This window comes from Staurois parvus, unplaced genomic scaffold (assembly GCF_062004578.1).
Source record: "Staurois parvus isolate SC_StPar_1 unplaced genomic scaffold, SC_StPar_1.0 ptg000070l, whole genome shotgun sequence".
In the NCBI taxonomy this organism is placed as follows: Eukaryota; Metazoa; Chordata; class Amphibia; order Anura; family Ranidae; genus Staurois; species Staurois parvus.
In genome coordinates, this window is record NW_028317866.1 from 1267828 (window position 1) to 1280561 (window position 12734).

At 40.4% G+C, this 12734-nt stretch overlaps 1 protein-coding gene across 5 annotated transcripts in view; it reads left to right on the top strand.

The window, feature by feature from the left end:
* The window catches only part of USP34 (ubiquitin specific peptidase 34), a 244271-nt gene that overhangs the window by 75216 nt on the left and 156321 nt on the right, over positions 1-12734 (top strand). For 4 of the 5 annotated variants that reach the window (XM_089669184.1, XM_089669187.1, XM_089669185.1 and 1 more), the window contains exons 14-18: positions 6534-7156; positions 8425-8639; positions 10099-10214; positions 10296-10423; positions 11352-11441. In XM_089669184.1, the coding sequence (XP_089525310.1) occupies positions 6534-7156; positions 8425-8639; positions 10099-10214; positions 10296-10423; positions 11352-11441 (1172 nt within the window). The remainder of the gene's footprint in view (positions 1-6533; positions 7157-8424; positions 8640-10098; positions 10215-10295; positions 10424-11351; positions 11442-12734) is intronic. The other variant, XM_089669188.1, reaches the window with a different exon arrangement.

Genomic DNA, 12734 nt, shown 5'->3' on the forward strand with positions numbered 1-12734 from the left:
ACTTTGCCTGTAACCCAGGGTACTGTTCTCCAAGATATGGAAAGTCAAAATTCTTCTTTCTCTCCTAGCCCTCTCTATCTCTCTTTGAGTAAATATATGCACCTTCTGACAGAGATGCTGTACCCTGTTCCACACATTGGAAATCAGGTTTCCTTACGAGGGCTGAGACATCCTCTTCAACCTGGTACATGTGCCCTTCAGCAGCATAGGTTGTGATTGATTTCTGCCTTTGCCATCAACTTAAAGGTTGACAGGAATCCAATTGCAGAATTCCTGCCTATAGGGTTACAGCGCACAGGTACATAGTTGAAGAGGACATCTCATCACTCAGGTTTCTATGGAAACCCAATTGCTGCGTTGCTAGGCGGTGTATGGCAGCTTCTCCTTCAGAATTTTTTTTTTTTTGTATACTCAAAAGGAGACTGGAGCGAGAATATTTATTTTCCATGATCAAACATGCACTTTCTATAAACTCTTAGAACTGTGGTATAGGGCTTATTTATTTTAGCATCCTGTGCCCGGTAATGGCTCATATTTGCTGCAAAGCTTAAACATACCCCTTTTTATATCAAAGGAAAATCTACTTTTACAATAAATGTTACTCTGCTAGTCATGTTTCACCAGTTCAGACTGCATGCTTAGCAAATATTATTGATGGAATTATCAGAGGTTTGTTAGTTAAAGTGGAACTTTGAATGAAAATTTAAACCATGCGAACAGGAGTGGACTATGCCCATGATCTTTACACTGAGGTTTGCATGGGCAGTTCAGCATACAATTTTGGAATCTGCTCGCAGGTGTTCCATCATTAGAAGGGAGGTGAGTGCAGTTCTGTTTTACAGTTAGCAAAACAAATTTATCATAGTTTTATGGCATTCTAAAAAATGTCTCTATATATATTCAACGAGTAAAAGAATGTATTGAACATGTCACCCTTTTTTCTCAGTAAATATATTTCTAAAGGTGCTATTGCCTTTACCCATCATAAGATTTTTCTTCTGTGACACCTTGGTAATGAGATACCTTTTTATAGGCCATCATTTGAGACTGAACCAGCTTATATTAATTTGCTCTGACAAGGAGCAGGATTGATTTCTAATTACCGATAGATTTCAGCTGGCGTCCACGCCTTTTTGCACCTCTTTCTTCGTGTTCAATACTTTTTCCCGGTGTCATTCCATTTTATTACACATAACTTAACTGGTTGCCGACCAGCCACAGTGGGTTTCAATCACGCGGCCGTGGGTTTCAATCACCGGGTCCTAGCCGGTGATTACCGGCAATCGCTAACAGAGAGGACAGCTGCAGTGTTTACAGTGCAGCTCTCCTCCCTATCAGTTTCCAGCACACTGTTCCAGATATCAGAGTTCAGCTTTCTGGATCAGTGTGTTCCTGTGAAGAACACCTGCCCCGCCCCATAGTGAAACACTCCCCTCACACAGTTAACCCTTTGATTGCCTCCAAATGTTAACCCCTTCCTCCTCAGTGCCATTAGTACAGTGTCAATTTTTTTTTTGCACTGATCACTGTATTGGTGTCAAATCAGTTTTTTTACTGGACATGTTTTATAGCAAAAAGTCCAAAATATTGTTTTTTTCCTCAAAATTGGCGCTTTTTTTTAATAAAATAAAAATAAAAAATGCACAGGCGATCAAATACCGAAAGAAAGTTCAATTCGTGGGGGAAAAAAATACGTAAATTTCATTTGGGTGCAGCGTTGCATGACCGATTTAATTGTCAGTTAAAGTAACGCAGCGACGTAACACAAACCGCTTCCTGACCACCCTATAGCAGAAATACTGCTACAGGGCGGCACGTGTGCACAAAATCACATGCGCACACACACACACGCACGATTCGCGCCCCAGTGGTTTTCACGCCCCTCCCAGATAATGTCAGATTGCCCATCAGTACACCAGTAATCACATTTAACCCCTTGATTGCCAGGAACACGCTAATACACAATAAACCTCCATTTCTAGTATAGTATAATATCTTTGATCAGATCAGCACTATACCAGCGTTCACATTAGTTTAGTGTCCCCAAAAACGCAGCGTTAGCAGGATCAGCCCTTCTCCCCCAGCAAGTGCAGTGTCAGTAGGTCACTGTCATTTGATACATTGCACACAAAACCGCAGTGTTCACAGAATCAGGCCTGATCTCTGTTAGCACTTGTCAGTAAATTTTGATGACTCTCATATGCAGCAGAGTGCCAGTACTAGTGCCACGCCCCCCCTTTCTTGAACTGGCGAGCACCAGCGGCCTAGTACATCCTGGTCTTTCACATACCTCTTAGATCCAAGGAGCAGGGCCCTCTTTAATCCTCTTGTATTGAACTGTATTGTTGCTGTATTGTCTCCCGTTATATTGTAAAGCGGTGAGCAAACTGTTGGCGCTATATAAATCCTGTATTATAATATTAATACCAACACTGCAGTATCACTTGGTGACATGGTGAGTACCAAAAGTGCAGTACAAGCTGGTGTGGTGGCGAGCACAAGTATCGTCCCGCAACCACCAAGAATTCGCACAGAGGCCCGTAGAGCCCCTAGTATCCTTCTGGATGTGCTTGGAAATCCCGATTTGCAACCAACAAATTCTGCAGCACCCGTACTCCCCCCCCCCCCCCCCCCCCCATTCACTGCCCAACCCGGAATTCAGGTGGAAACAGCAAATTTAACTACTCCCATTGATTTTTTTGGAACTGTTTTTCAAGGAAGATCTGTATGCATTGATTGTTGATCAAAGCATTTTATATGCACAACAATTTATCGCCGCCAACCCAAATTCAAACCTTGCCAGACCATTCCATTGGAAACCCAATACGGTTCCAAATTAAAAATTTTTTTTGTGGCTAGCCCTCAACATGGGCATTACTAAAAAAAAAATGAATTGCGGTTGTATTGGTCCACAGACCCGATTCATCACATGCCCGTGTTCTCTGCTGCCATGGCCAGGCATAAATATGAGAGTATAATGTGTTTTATGCATTTCAACGACAATACACTCTGTTGTCCTCCAGGTGACCCTGAATTTGACCTGCTCCACAAAATTCAGCCCCTCACAAATCACCTTAACCAAACATTTGCAGATGTCTATACTCTCCAGCAAAACATCTGCGTTGATGAGTCCCTCATTCATTTTTCTGGCTGCCTTGCATTCAAACAGTTCCCCCCAGCAAGCGTGCCAGATATGGGGTCAAGATGTATAAGACCTGTGAGAGGGCAGCAGGCTTTACATATACGTTTTGGATTTACGAGGGAAAAGATAGTCACATTGAGCCCCCCGGATGCCCAGACTACACGGGGAGTAGTGGCAAGATAGTTTGGAACTAGGTGTCATCCTTTTTCCATATGGGGTACCACTTATACGTGGACAATTTTTATTCAAGCGTGCCAGTATTTAGACATTTGTACAATCTTGGAACTGGTGCATGTGGCAAAGTGTGACCTAATGTGTGCCCACCATTAGAAGTGGGTGGATGCAGGGCAGTATATTTTAACCATTTCAATACCGGGCACTTTTGCCCCTTCCTGCCCAGGCCATTTTTCAGGTTTCAGCGCTCTCACACTTTGAATGACAATTGCGCGGTCATACAACATTTTGAAAAAAAACCCCACGTTTTTCTTTGTTTCTGTTATAAAAGTTTGCAAATAAATAATTGTTCTTCATAAATTTAGGTCAAGATGTATTCTGCTACATGTCTTTGGTGAAAATAACCCAAATTAGGATGTATTTTTTAGTTTGTAGGAAAGTTATAGAGTTCACAAACTATGGTATAGATCTGAAAATTGATCAATCCTGAAGTACTGACAGCTAATCTAATTTCTTGAGGTCCAAGAATGTCAGAACAGTACAGATATCCCCCAAATGACCACTTTTTGCAAAGTAGACAGTCTGACGTACTTCATAAGAGGCACGGCAAGTTTTTTGAAGTATTTTTTTGTCATAATTTTTTGGAAAGTTAAAAAAATTTTCACTATTTTTTTTTACATACTGTCACTAGTGCAGTACAGTGTCATCATATAACTGGCATGGCGGTGATCAGGGACACTGACAGTATGATCTGTAAAATACTCACCATGCTTCTTTTAAAATTCCTTGGGGTGTCTACTTTCCAAAAAGGGGTCATTTGGGGGGTTTGGTGCTATCCTGGCATTTCAAGGCCTTCAAAACTGTGATAGGTAGGAAGTGAAATGAGGATGTTACGCACTTTCAGGCTTTCAAAGTGGTCATTGGATTTCAGGCTCCTGTATGTGACTAGGCTCCCAAAAAGTCTCACACATGTGGTACCCCCATACTCAGTAGAAGTAGCAGAATGTATTTTGGGGTGTAATTCCACATACAGTGGGGATCGAAAATTTGGGCACCCCAGCTAAACATTTGTATTATTGTGCATAAAGAAGCCAAGGAAAGATGGAAAAATCTCCAAAAGGCATCAAATTACAGATTAGACATTCTTATAATATGTCAACAAAAGTTAGATTTTACTTCCATCATTTACACTTTCAAAATAACAGAAAACAAAAAAATGGCGTCTGCAAAAGTTTGGGCACCCTGCAGAATTTATAGCATGCACTGCCCCCTTTGCAAAGCTGAGACCTGCCAGTGTCATGGATTGTTCTCAATCATCGTCTGGGAAGACCAGGTGATGTCAATCTCAAAGGTTTTAAATGCCCAGACTCATTTTACCTTGCCCCAACAATCAGCACCATGGGTTCACCTAAGCAGTTGTCTAGAAAACTGAAACTGAAAATAGTTGACGCTCACAAAGCTGGAGAAGGCTATAAGAAGATAGCAAAGCGTTTTCAGATGTCAATATCCTCTGTTCGGAATGTAATTAAGAAATGGCAGTCATCAGGAACAGTGGAAGTTAAAGCAAGATCTGGAAGACCAAGAAAAATATCAGACAGAACAGCTCGCAGGATTGTGAGAAAAACAATTCAAAACCCACGTTTGACTGCACGATCCCTCCAGAAAGATCTGGCAGACACTGGAGTTGTGGTACACTATTCCACTATAAAGAGATACTTGTACAAATATGGTCTGCAGGGTGCCCAAACTTTTGCAGACGCCATTTTTTTGTTTTCTGTTATTTTGAAAGTGTAAACGATGGAAATAAAATCTAACTTTTGTTGACATATATTATAAGAATGTCTAATCTGTAATTTGATGCCTTTTGGAGATTTTTCCATCTTTCCTTGGCTTCTTTATGCACATTAATACAAATTTTTAGCTGGGGTGCCCAAACTTTCGATCCCCACTGTATACCCATGGCTTGTGCAAGAAATAAATCTTTTAAATGACACACTTTGTGCAAAAAAATAAAACAATAAAATGTTTGTCACTTTCTAGAAACTTGTGGAAAATAAATAAATCTTCCATGGACTCAATATGCCTCTCAGCAGATAGCTTAGGGTTTCTCCTTTCCGAAAAGGGGTCATTTTGGGGTGTTTGTACTGTCCTGGTATTTTAGCACCTCAAGAAATGTGATAAGCAGCCAGAAAGTAAAAGCTGTGTAAGTTCCATTATCTATACCATAGTTTTGTAGACGCTATAACTTTCACACAAAGCAATAAATATACACTTATTGGGATTTTTTTTTACCAAAAACATGTAGCAGAATACATTTTGGCCTAAATTTATGACAAAATTTTAGTTTTTTTGGATATTTTTTATGACCGAAATGAGCAAATAGTTTTTTTTCAAAACATTTTTTCTTCAAAAATTTTTTGTTTATAGCGCCAAAAATAAAAAGCGAACAGGTGATCAAATACCACCAAAAGAAGGCTCTATTTGTGTGAAAAAAAGGACATAAATTTAATTTATGTACCGAATTGTCCGTTAAACTAGTGCAGCGCTGTATATAAAAAAAAAATGGCGTAAATTGCAGTATCTATACCATAGTTTGTAGACGCTATAATGTTCACACAAAGCAATCAATATACACTTATTAGGATTTTTTTTACCAAAAGCATGTAGCAGAATAAATTTTGGCCTAAATTTATAACTTTGAGTTTACTATATATTTTTTGTAGCCGAAAGTAAAAAATATAGTTTTTCTTCAAAATTTTCGGTCTTTTTTTGTTTATAGCGCGAAAAATAAAAAGCACACAGGTGATCAAATACCAGCGAAAGAAAGCTCTATTTGTGTGAAAAAAAAGTATGTAAATTTTTTTTGGGTACAGCATTGCATGACCGCGCAATTATCAGTTGAATTAGTTCAGCGCAGAGTAGCAAAAAGAGGCCTGGTCATTAAGGGGGGTAAATCCTCTGGAGAACAAGTGGTTAATTTCTGAACTTATTTGTTTTGGTTTCTTTGTATGTATGGATTGCATGGGTTGTTACCGACATGTGAACATTTTATGTCCATTTGCACCTTTAGAAATATATTTACTGAGAAAAATGGAGATGTGTTCAATACTTATTTTACCTAATTTTGTAGGGTACCCAGAGCCACCTCAGGCCACATTCTAAAATGTCTCCTTTTTTTGGCACAGTCCCTGACTCATGTTTCTTTCTGATCTATCAGGAATCTATGCAAGGGAGTTCAGATGAAACCGCAAACAGTGGTGAAGATGCCAGCAGTGGGCCAGGGAGTAGCAGTGGGCACAGCGATGGCTCAAGCAATGAGGTCAATTCCAGTCATGCCAGTCAGTCTGCAGGCAGCCCGGGCAGCGAGGTTCATTCAGAGGACATAGCAGATATGGAAGCCTTAAAAGAGGAGGAGGAAGAAGAGGAGCATTCTCACAACCCTTCGAAAAGCAGCAGAGTAGTTGACCTACAGAAGAGAAAATTGGAGTCGCAAGCGGGTATTTGTTTGGGGGAGCCCCAGGGGACAGCGGATATAGGTGCAACAAGCAATGGCACATGCAAGGACCTGGTTTTTAATTCCGAGTCTGTTCAACCAGGTGATAGTCGCATTCGCATCTTGGATCCCTGCTCCCACTCTGAAGAGCCTGAGCATGATATGACGGGGGAGATGAGTGGCGGCCACATGCAAGGCTCTCATGACACCTGCATCGCCCGCAGCGGAGACTTCCTGGGAGAGACTATCGGGAATGAGCTGTTCAACTGCCGACGGTTTATTGGCCCTCAGCATCACCACCACCATCATCACCACCACCACCACCATCACCACCACCACCATGAGGGGTAAGTAATTTTATGATTTTGCTAATTTAAACTTCTTTCTGTACAATCCAAATCAGACACCTCTTTGAGACACATAATGTGCAATTTAATTTTTATCTTAGTGGGGGTTATTGATTACGGTTTCCATCGGTATGTTTTAATGCTGTATGTTAATAATAATAATGGATTAACATCCAGATTTATCACTGTAACATGATATATTTTTTCTTTGTTAAATGTAACTGTTGCTTTGATAGTTTCAAATATATCACCAGGAGAGGCAAGCACAAATCTCTCCTGATTTAAAATTCATTTTTTCAAAACAAAGCGTGCAGAGATTACATTGTGTGATCATTTAGCAGAATATGTCTCAGTTCTTTCACAAGCATTGTGATTAATGGGGCCAGTACATATTGGCATATCGGGTACCTACAAGTACATACATGGGAGGGGGTACCTGAATTTGACAGGTACCTGCTCCCACTTCCGTTGCGATCGCCTAAGGCGATCGGAAGCGGAAATTGTCCTCCTCATAGTCTCCTGGGACACGTGACAGGTCCCAGAAGACTACGGGACCATTCACAAAGCTCAGTGCTACTCGCACATGCGCTGTCGGCACCGGGCTGTGAAGCCACAAGCTGTCACAGCCAGGTGCCCACACTGAAGATGCTGGTGCTGGGGAGAGCAGATGGCTGGTGAAACTAGCCGTGGTGAGGACACTGCTGGACCGAGCGACAGGTGTCTGTATTTTAAAAGTCAGCAGGTTTTTGTAGCTTCTGACTTTTATTTTTTTTTTAGTTAACCTGGAACTCTGCTTTAAGGTGTCATTCACATGGATACACAGACCTGTATACCGATGAAAAGGGCTGTATTTACTTGCCAAAGAGGTACAGGTAGTCCATGTATTCAGGCTATTCAAATCAATGGCAAGTGGAGAGCTTTGCAGATCTCAAAGTTTATCCCTGAGTGCACATTAGAGACTGACTGCTTTTTGAGCAGTGCAACGGTCCTGCTTGGATGTATACTCAGGGATTTGAGTGATAATCTTCCCCTCTGTCTTTACTTTGAACAGAGTAGTTGCACTCTGTTTCAGAGACCACCTGTGCTTTTTAGGTGGGTAAATACAGCCCTCTGCATATGTGTAGTAGTCCTTGCACCCGTGCAAATGAGGCCTTATACTTGGTTGTAAAGTTACCATTGTTGGCTTGCTTGATCAGAGCTTTATTACTGTTAGATCTGACTAACTTATCGTAGCAAGTGAGCATTGCACCAATTTTCCTTCCTTCCAGGCACATGGTAGATGACATGTTGAGTGCAGATGATGTGAGTTGTAGTAGCTCACAAGTAAGTGCTAAGTCTGAGAAAAACATGGCGGACTTTGATGGTGAAGAGTCTGGCTGCGAGGAAGAACTTGTACAGATTAATTCCCATGCTGAGCTAACCTCACATCTTCAGCAGCACCTACCCAATTTAGCTTCTATTTATCATGAACATCTGAGTCAAGGTAAGAGTTGTTCTTTAACACATCACCAGTGTAGTGTTTGCAGGTTTAGATAGTATCATTACACTTGCATGCATGCATGTGATCCGTTTTTAATGCAGAAAACATCAGGAAAGCTGCTAAATACACAGAAGAAATAAATTTATGGGAGCTGTTTTACCTTCCAAAGGGTTTGTATTTGTATCCATATTTTCCTGATACTTTCACAGCCCCATCACACAGTACACAACCAGGTGATAGAGAAATAGAAATTGCCAGCTTTCAGATTGGACAGTGAAGAAGCAGCAAGAAACTGATGAGGGTTATACCGTTGCTCATTCTTTTCCTTTCTCATCTCCTATCTGCATGCCCATTGTCAACACACTTGCATTTGGCACCCCTGATTGGTCCCCAGTCCCCCTCACGCTCCTGTGTGAGTGGTGTGTTATGGGGAACTGCTAGTTAAATTCAGATTTTACACTAGTTGCATGTAAGTTTAACCACTTCTGCTCCAGAGTTTTTTTTTTTTTTTTTCCATTCTTTGCATACATGTAAAAATCTGCCTTTTTTTTTTTAATTACTTAAAACCCCCAGAACATTATATATATCCATATATCTATTTATTCATCTATCTATCTATCTAAAGTAAAATAAAACAATCGTAGTTGCAGTTTTTTATGTTGCATATTTCTTCAGCTATTTATCAAAAGCATATTTTTAGGAAACATATAAAATGAGGCTTAGAGTACATACACAATATTATACCCAGTTTTTGGTAACATAAAAAAGAGGGGGTTGCGTTGCAAGTAAATACTAGATCTTTGCCTGGGCAGGTATCAGTTCTTTGATAGGTTCTGTTTAAATTTTACATTGTTTTGTTATTTGGGTAACTCAGCTAGGTTATTAATCCTGATGTCAGGAGGAAATGGCTGTAAAAACTGCGGCACCATTTAAAAAAAAAAAAAAAGTTTTCCTTGCAATAACTTTAATTCCTTTTAATAGATTTAAAAATCATCAGATAATTTATCATAATGCCTTTTGCAGTTTTGCAGGGAAAGTAAAGTTACGACCCTTTCACATCTAACGCAATGGGATGCAGTTGGTTACATTTTGGACTGCACTCCAACTGCATAGAGAGTCCAAAATCCAGACTATCCTGTGGCCATAGATTGCACCATTGCAGTGCAGTGCAATGGAGAAAAGTACAGCATGCTGCATTTTTCCACACTGCAAACGCACTGCAACTCATCACAGTGCACATAAAAGCCCAAGGAAAGAAAAGTGACCTCACAATTGAAATGCAGATAGAAAAGTGCGCATCAACTGCATGTAAAACACGCATCAAATGCATGCATAGGTACAAGGAAGAAATGTGCAGTTACGTGCGGTTTCTGGTGTGAGTAATGTAGTAATGTTGTGCTGCTGTATACACCTTTTTGTTCTCTTTACTCTGTTCTGTTTTTACTTATTATTGGTTGTTCAGGTCCCTCTGTACATAAACACCAGTACAACAGTAATGCGGTGATGGACATCAACTTGGATAACGTATGCAAGAAAGGGAATACTCTCCTGTGGGATCTTGTTCAAGATGAGGATGCTGTGAGTCCATGTGATATCACCAGTCTGAGGACTCTATATGCTCAGACATTGCGTGTAACCAACTCTGTTTATATGCTGTAGGTTCACCTATCTGAGGGTTTAATCAATGAAGCAGAGAAGCTTCTTTGTTCCTTGGTTTGCTGGTTTACAGACAGGCAGATTAGAATGCGTTTCATTGAGGGCTGCTTGGAAAACCTTGCTAATAACAGGTAGGTGAAACACAAATATTTCACATTTATAGCGGTTACATTAACCTCAACGATAATGGTATGATTTATCTCTGCAGAATAAATTGTACAATGTACCTATAGCATAAACGTGTACTGCTCTGGTTTTCTTATTGTACATTTTAGTGCATTATTGTTACAGCTTTTTACGGCACAAAGTGTATTTCTTTCTTATCCATTGAGTGACACAGGAAGTGTAAAAGTAGAACTAAAGACAAAACTTTTTTTCATTTTGCATAGAGTAAAGGAGGTTTATAACCTTTGTCAGGTGTTTTTGCTATCTGTGTTCTATTGGTGAGATTTTCCTTCACTTCCCATCTTGCAGCAAAGACAGGTCCCAGACACCATTTATGAAGCTGGTGCTCAGCTAAGTAATAAAATAATCATTTTAAGGGAACTGGCCCTTTATTGACCTTGGAATAGTACAGCTATTTGCGTTATATCTGTCCTGCAAGTCTTAGGACCAAATCACACTAACTTGCACTAAAATGTATAGAAAATGGATGCACATTTCCATCCATTTTAGTCACGCACTGACATCCGTTGACATACATTTTGACGTCCGTCGACTTACATTTTTTATGTCAGATGACTTGCATTTTAGTGTGCGTTAAAGCATATTGCATTTTCACAGGATATTCTGTGCATTGTGTTGACATCTGCTTACATCCGTTGCATGTTGCATTTTAGCGCAACGCAGGTCATCGCAGCATTATGGTGTGAATAGGACACATTGGAAATTATTGTTTTTCAGATGTCCTTCCATTGATCTGAGTTTTACAGCTGCGCTAACACACAGATCAACGCACTGGTGTGAATTGGCCCTTAATACTTTGTGCATTAGAGATATTTGAGCTTTGAATGCCCCAGTAAAGTGATTTTTTTTTCTTTCTTTTTCTGTCCTTTCTAGGTCTGTTGTTGTGTCTCTAAGACTTTTGCCTAAATTATTTGGGACCTTTCAGCAGTTCGGAAGCAGTTATGATACCCACTGGATCACAATGTAGGTTGTTTTTTTATTATAGTAGAAATAGCCTGATAATAACTACATCTTTGATCACTTCATTAAGTCAGTAGGAATCTATATTAATTTCTCTTAATTTTACTTCTATGATAAAGCCCATTTCCAGGCATAAAAAAATAAAATGATCTCTTGCAGCAAATTGCAAGGGTTCATAGCTTGTTTTGTCTAGTAATTTTACTTGGCTGATCCACTGCTCCATTCCACTACACTTTGACGGTGGACTGTCCCTCAGCATCCAAGTCCAGAGCAGGGGTCTAGTCATGATGTTAGGACTGTAGACTGTTAGAATGCAGGGGTGCTGAGGTTGCAGGGAGCAGCGAGAGGATTGGTTTAAGTGGTTGTAAACACTCAAGGTTTTTTAACTTCATGCATTCTATGCATGAAGGTAAAAAAACCTGCTGTGTGCAGCAGCCCCCCCCCTCCCATGCTTACCCGAGCCCCATCGCATTCCAGTCATGTCCATGAGACTCTCAGCTCGCAGGGAACACTCCCTTCTCATTGGCTGAGACAGCAGTGGGAGCCGTTGGCTCCGCTGCTGTCAATCACAGCCAGTCAGGAGAGGGGGTCAAGGCTGAGCTACTTTCTTTGGGGTCACTCGGGGGGGGGGGGGGCAGGAGTGCCAGTGGGGGACCCCCCGAAACAACTGCACAGAGCAGGTGAGTGTGACTTGTTTGTTAGTTTATTTAAACAAAAAGTAAATGCCTTTAATATCACTTAAGTATCATTCCTTGTTTCCCTAGACAACTGAGCAATTAACCGTTGCACAAGCCCCACTGCAAGGATTAATTTCTTATTTGCCCAGAGTTGAGCTTTAAATGTTGTTATATGTCTGTATCACTGTATATTTTTGTTGGGGAAACTCCATCTCCTAAATATTCATATGCATATGATTTACGTTTGAAGAAAGGCTGGAACCACTTTTCGAGTCTGTCATTGCAGATCAGCTCTGGAATGGGTGATTCTTGGATGTTGCATTTTCCATAAAAATAGAAATCATTTTCAGGCAGAAAGCATTGCCAGTAGTGTCCTCTGGTATTAGCTGGTTGGATTTGGTAAATTTGGATAGGATTTATTGACTGAATATCTTAGTGCATTTCCAGTGCTGACCCTTTTCACTTTATTGGCTAAGGGCAGTTGCAAGAGTATTTCATGCATAGCTTTTTTTTTTCAAAAGGTTTTTTTTTTTTGCTTCTGTTTTTTTTTAATATGAGAGTGGCTCTACTGGATACTTAGATGATGTAATTAAACAGAGGGATCCCCAGTCCAGAAATC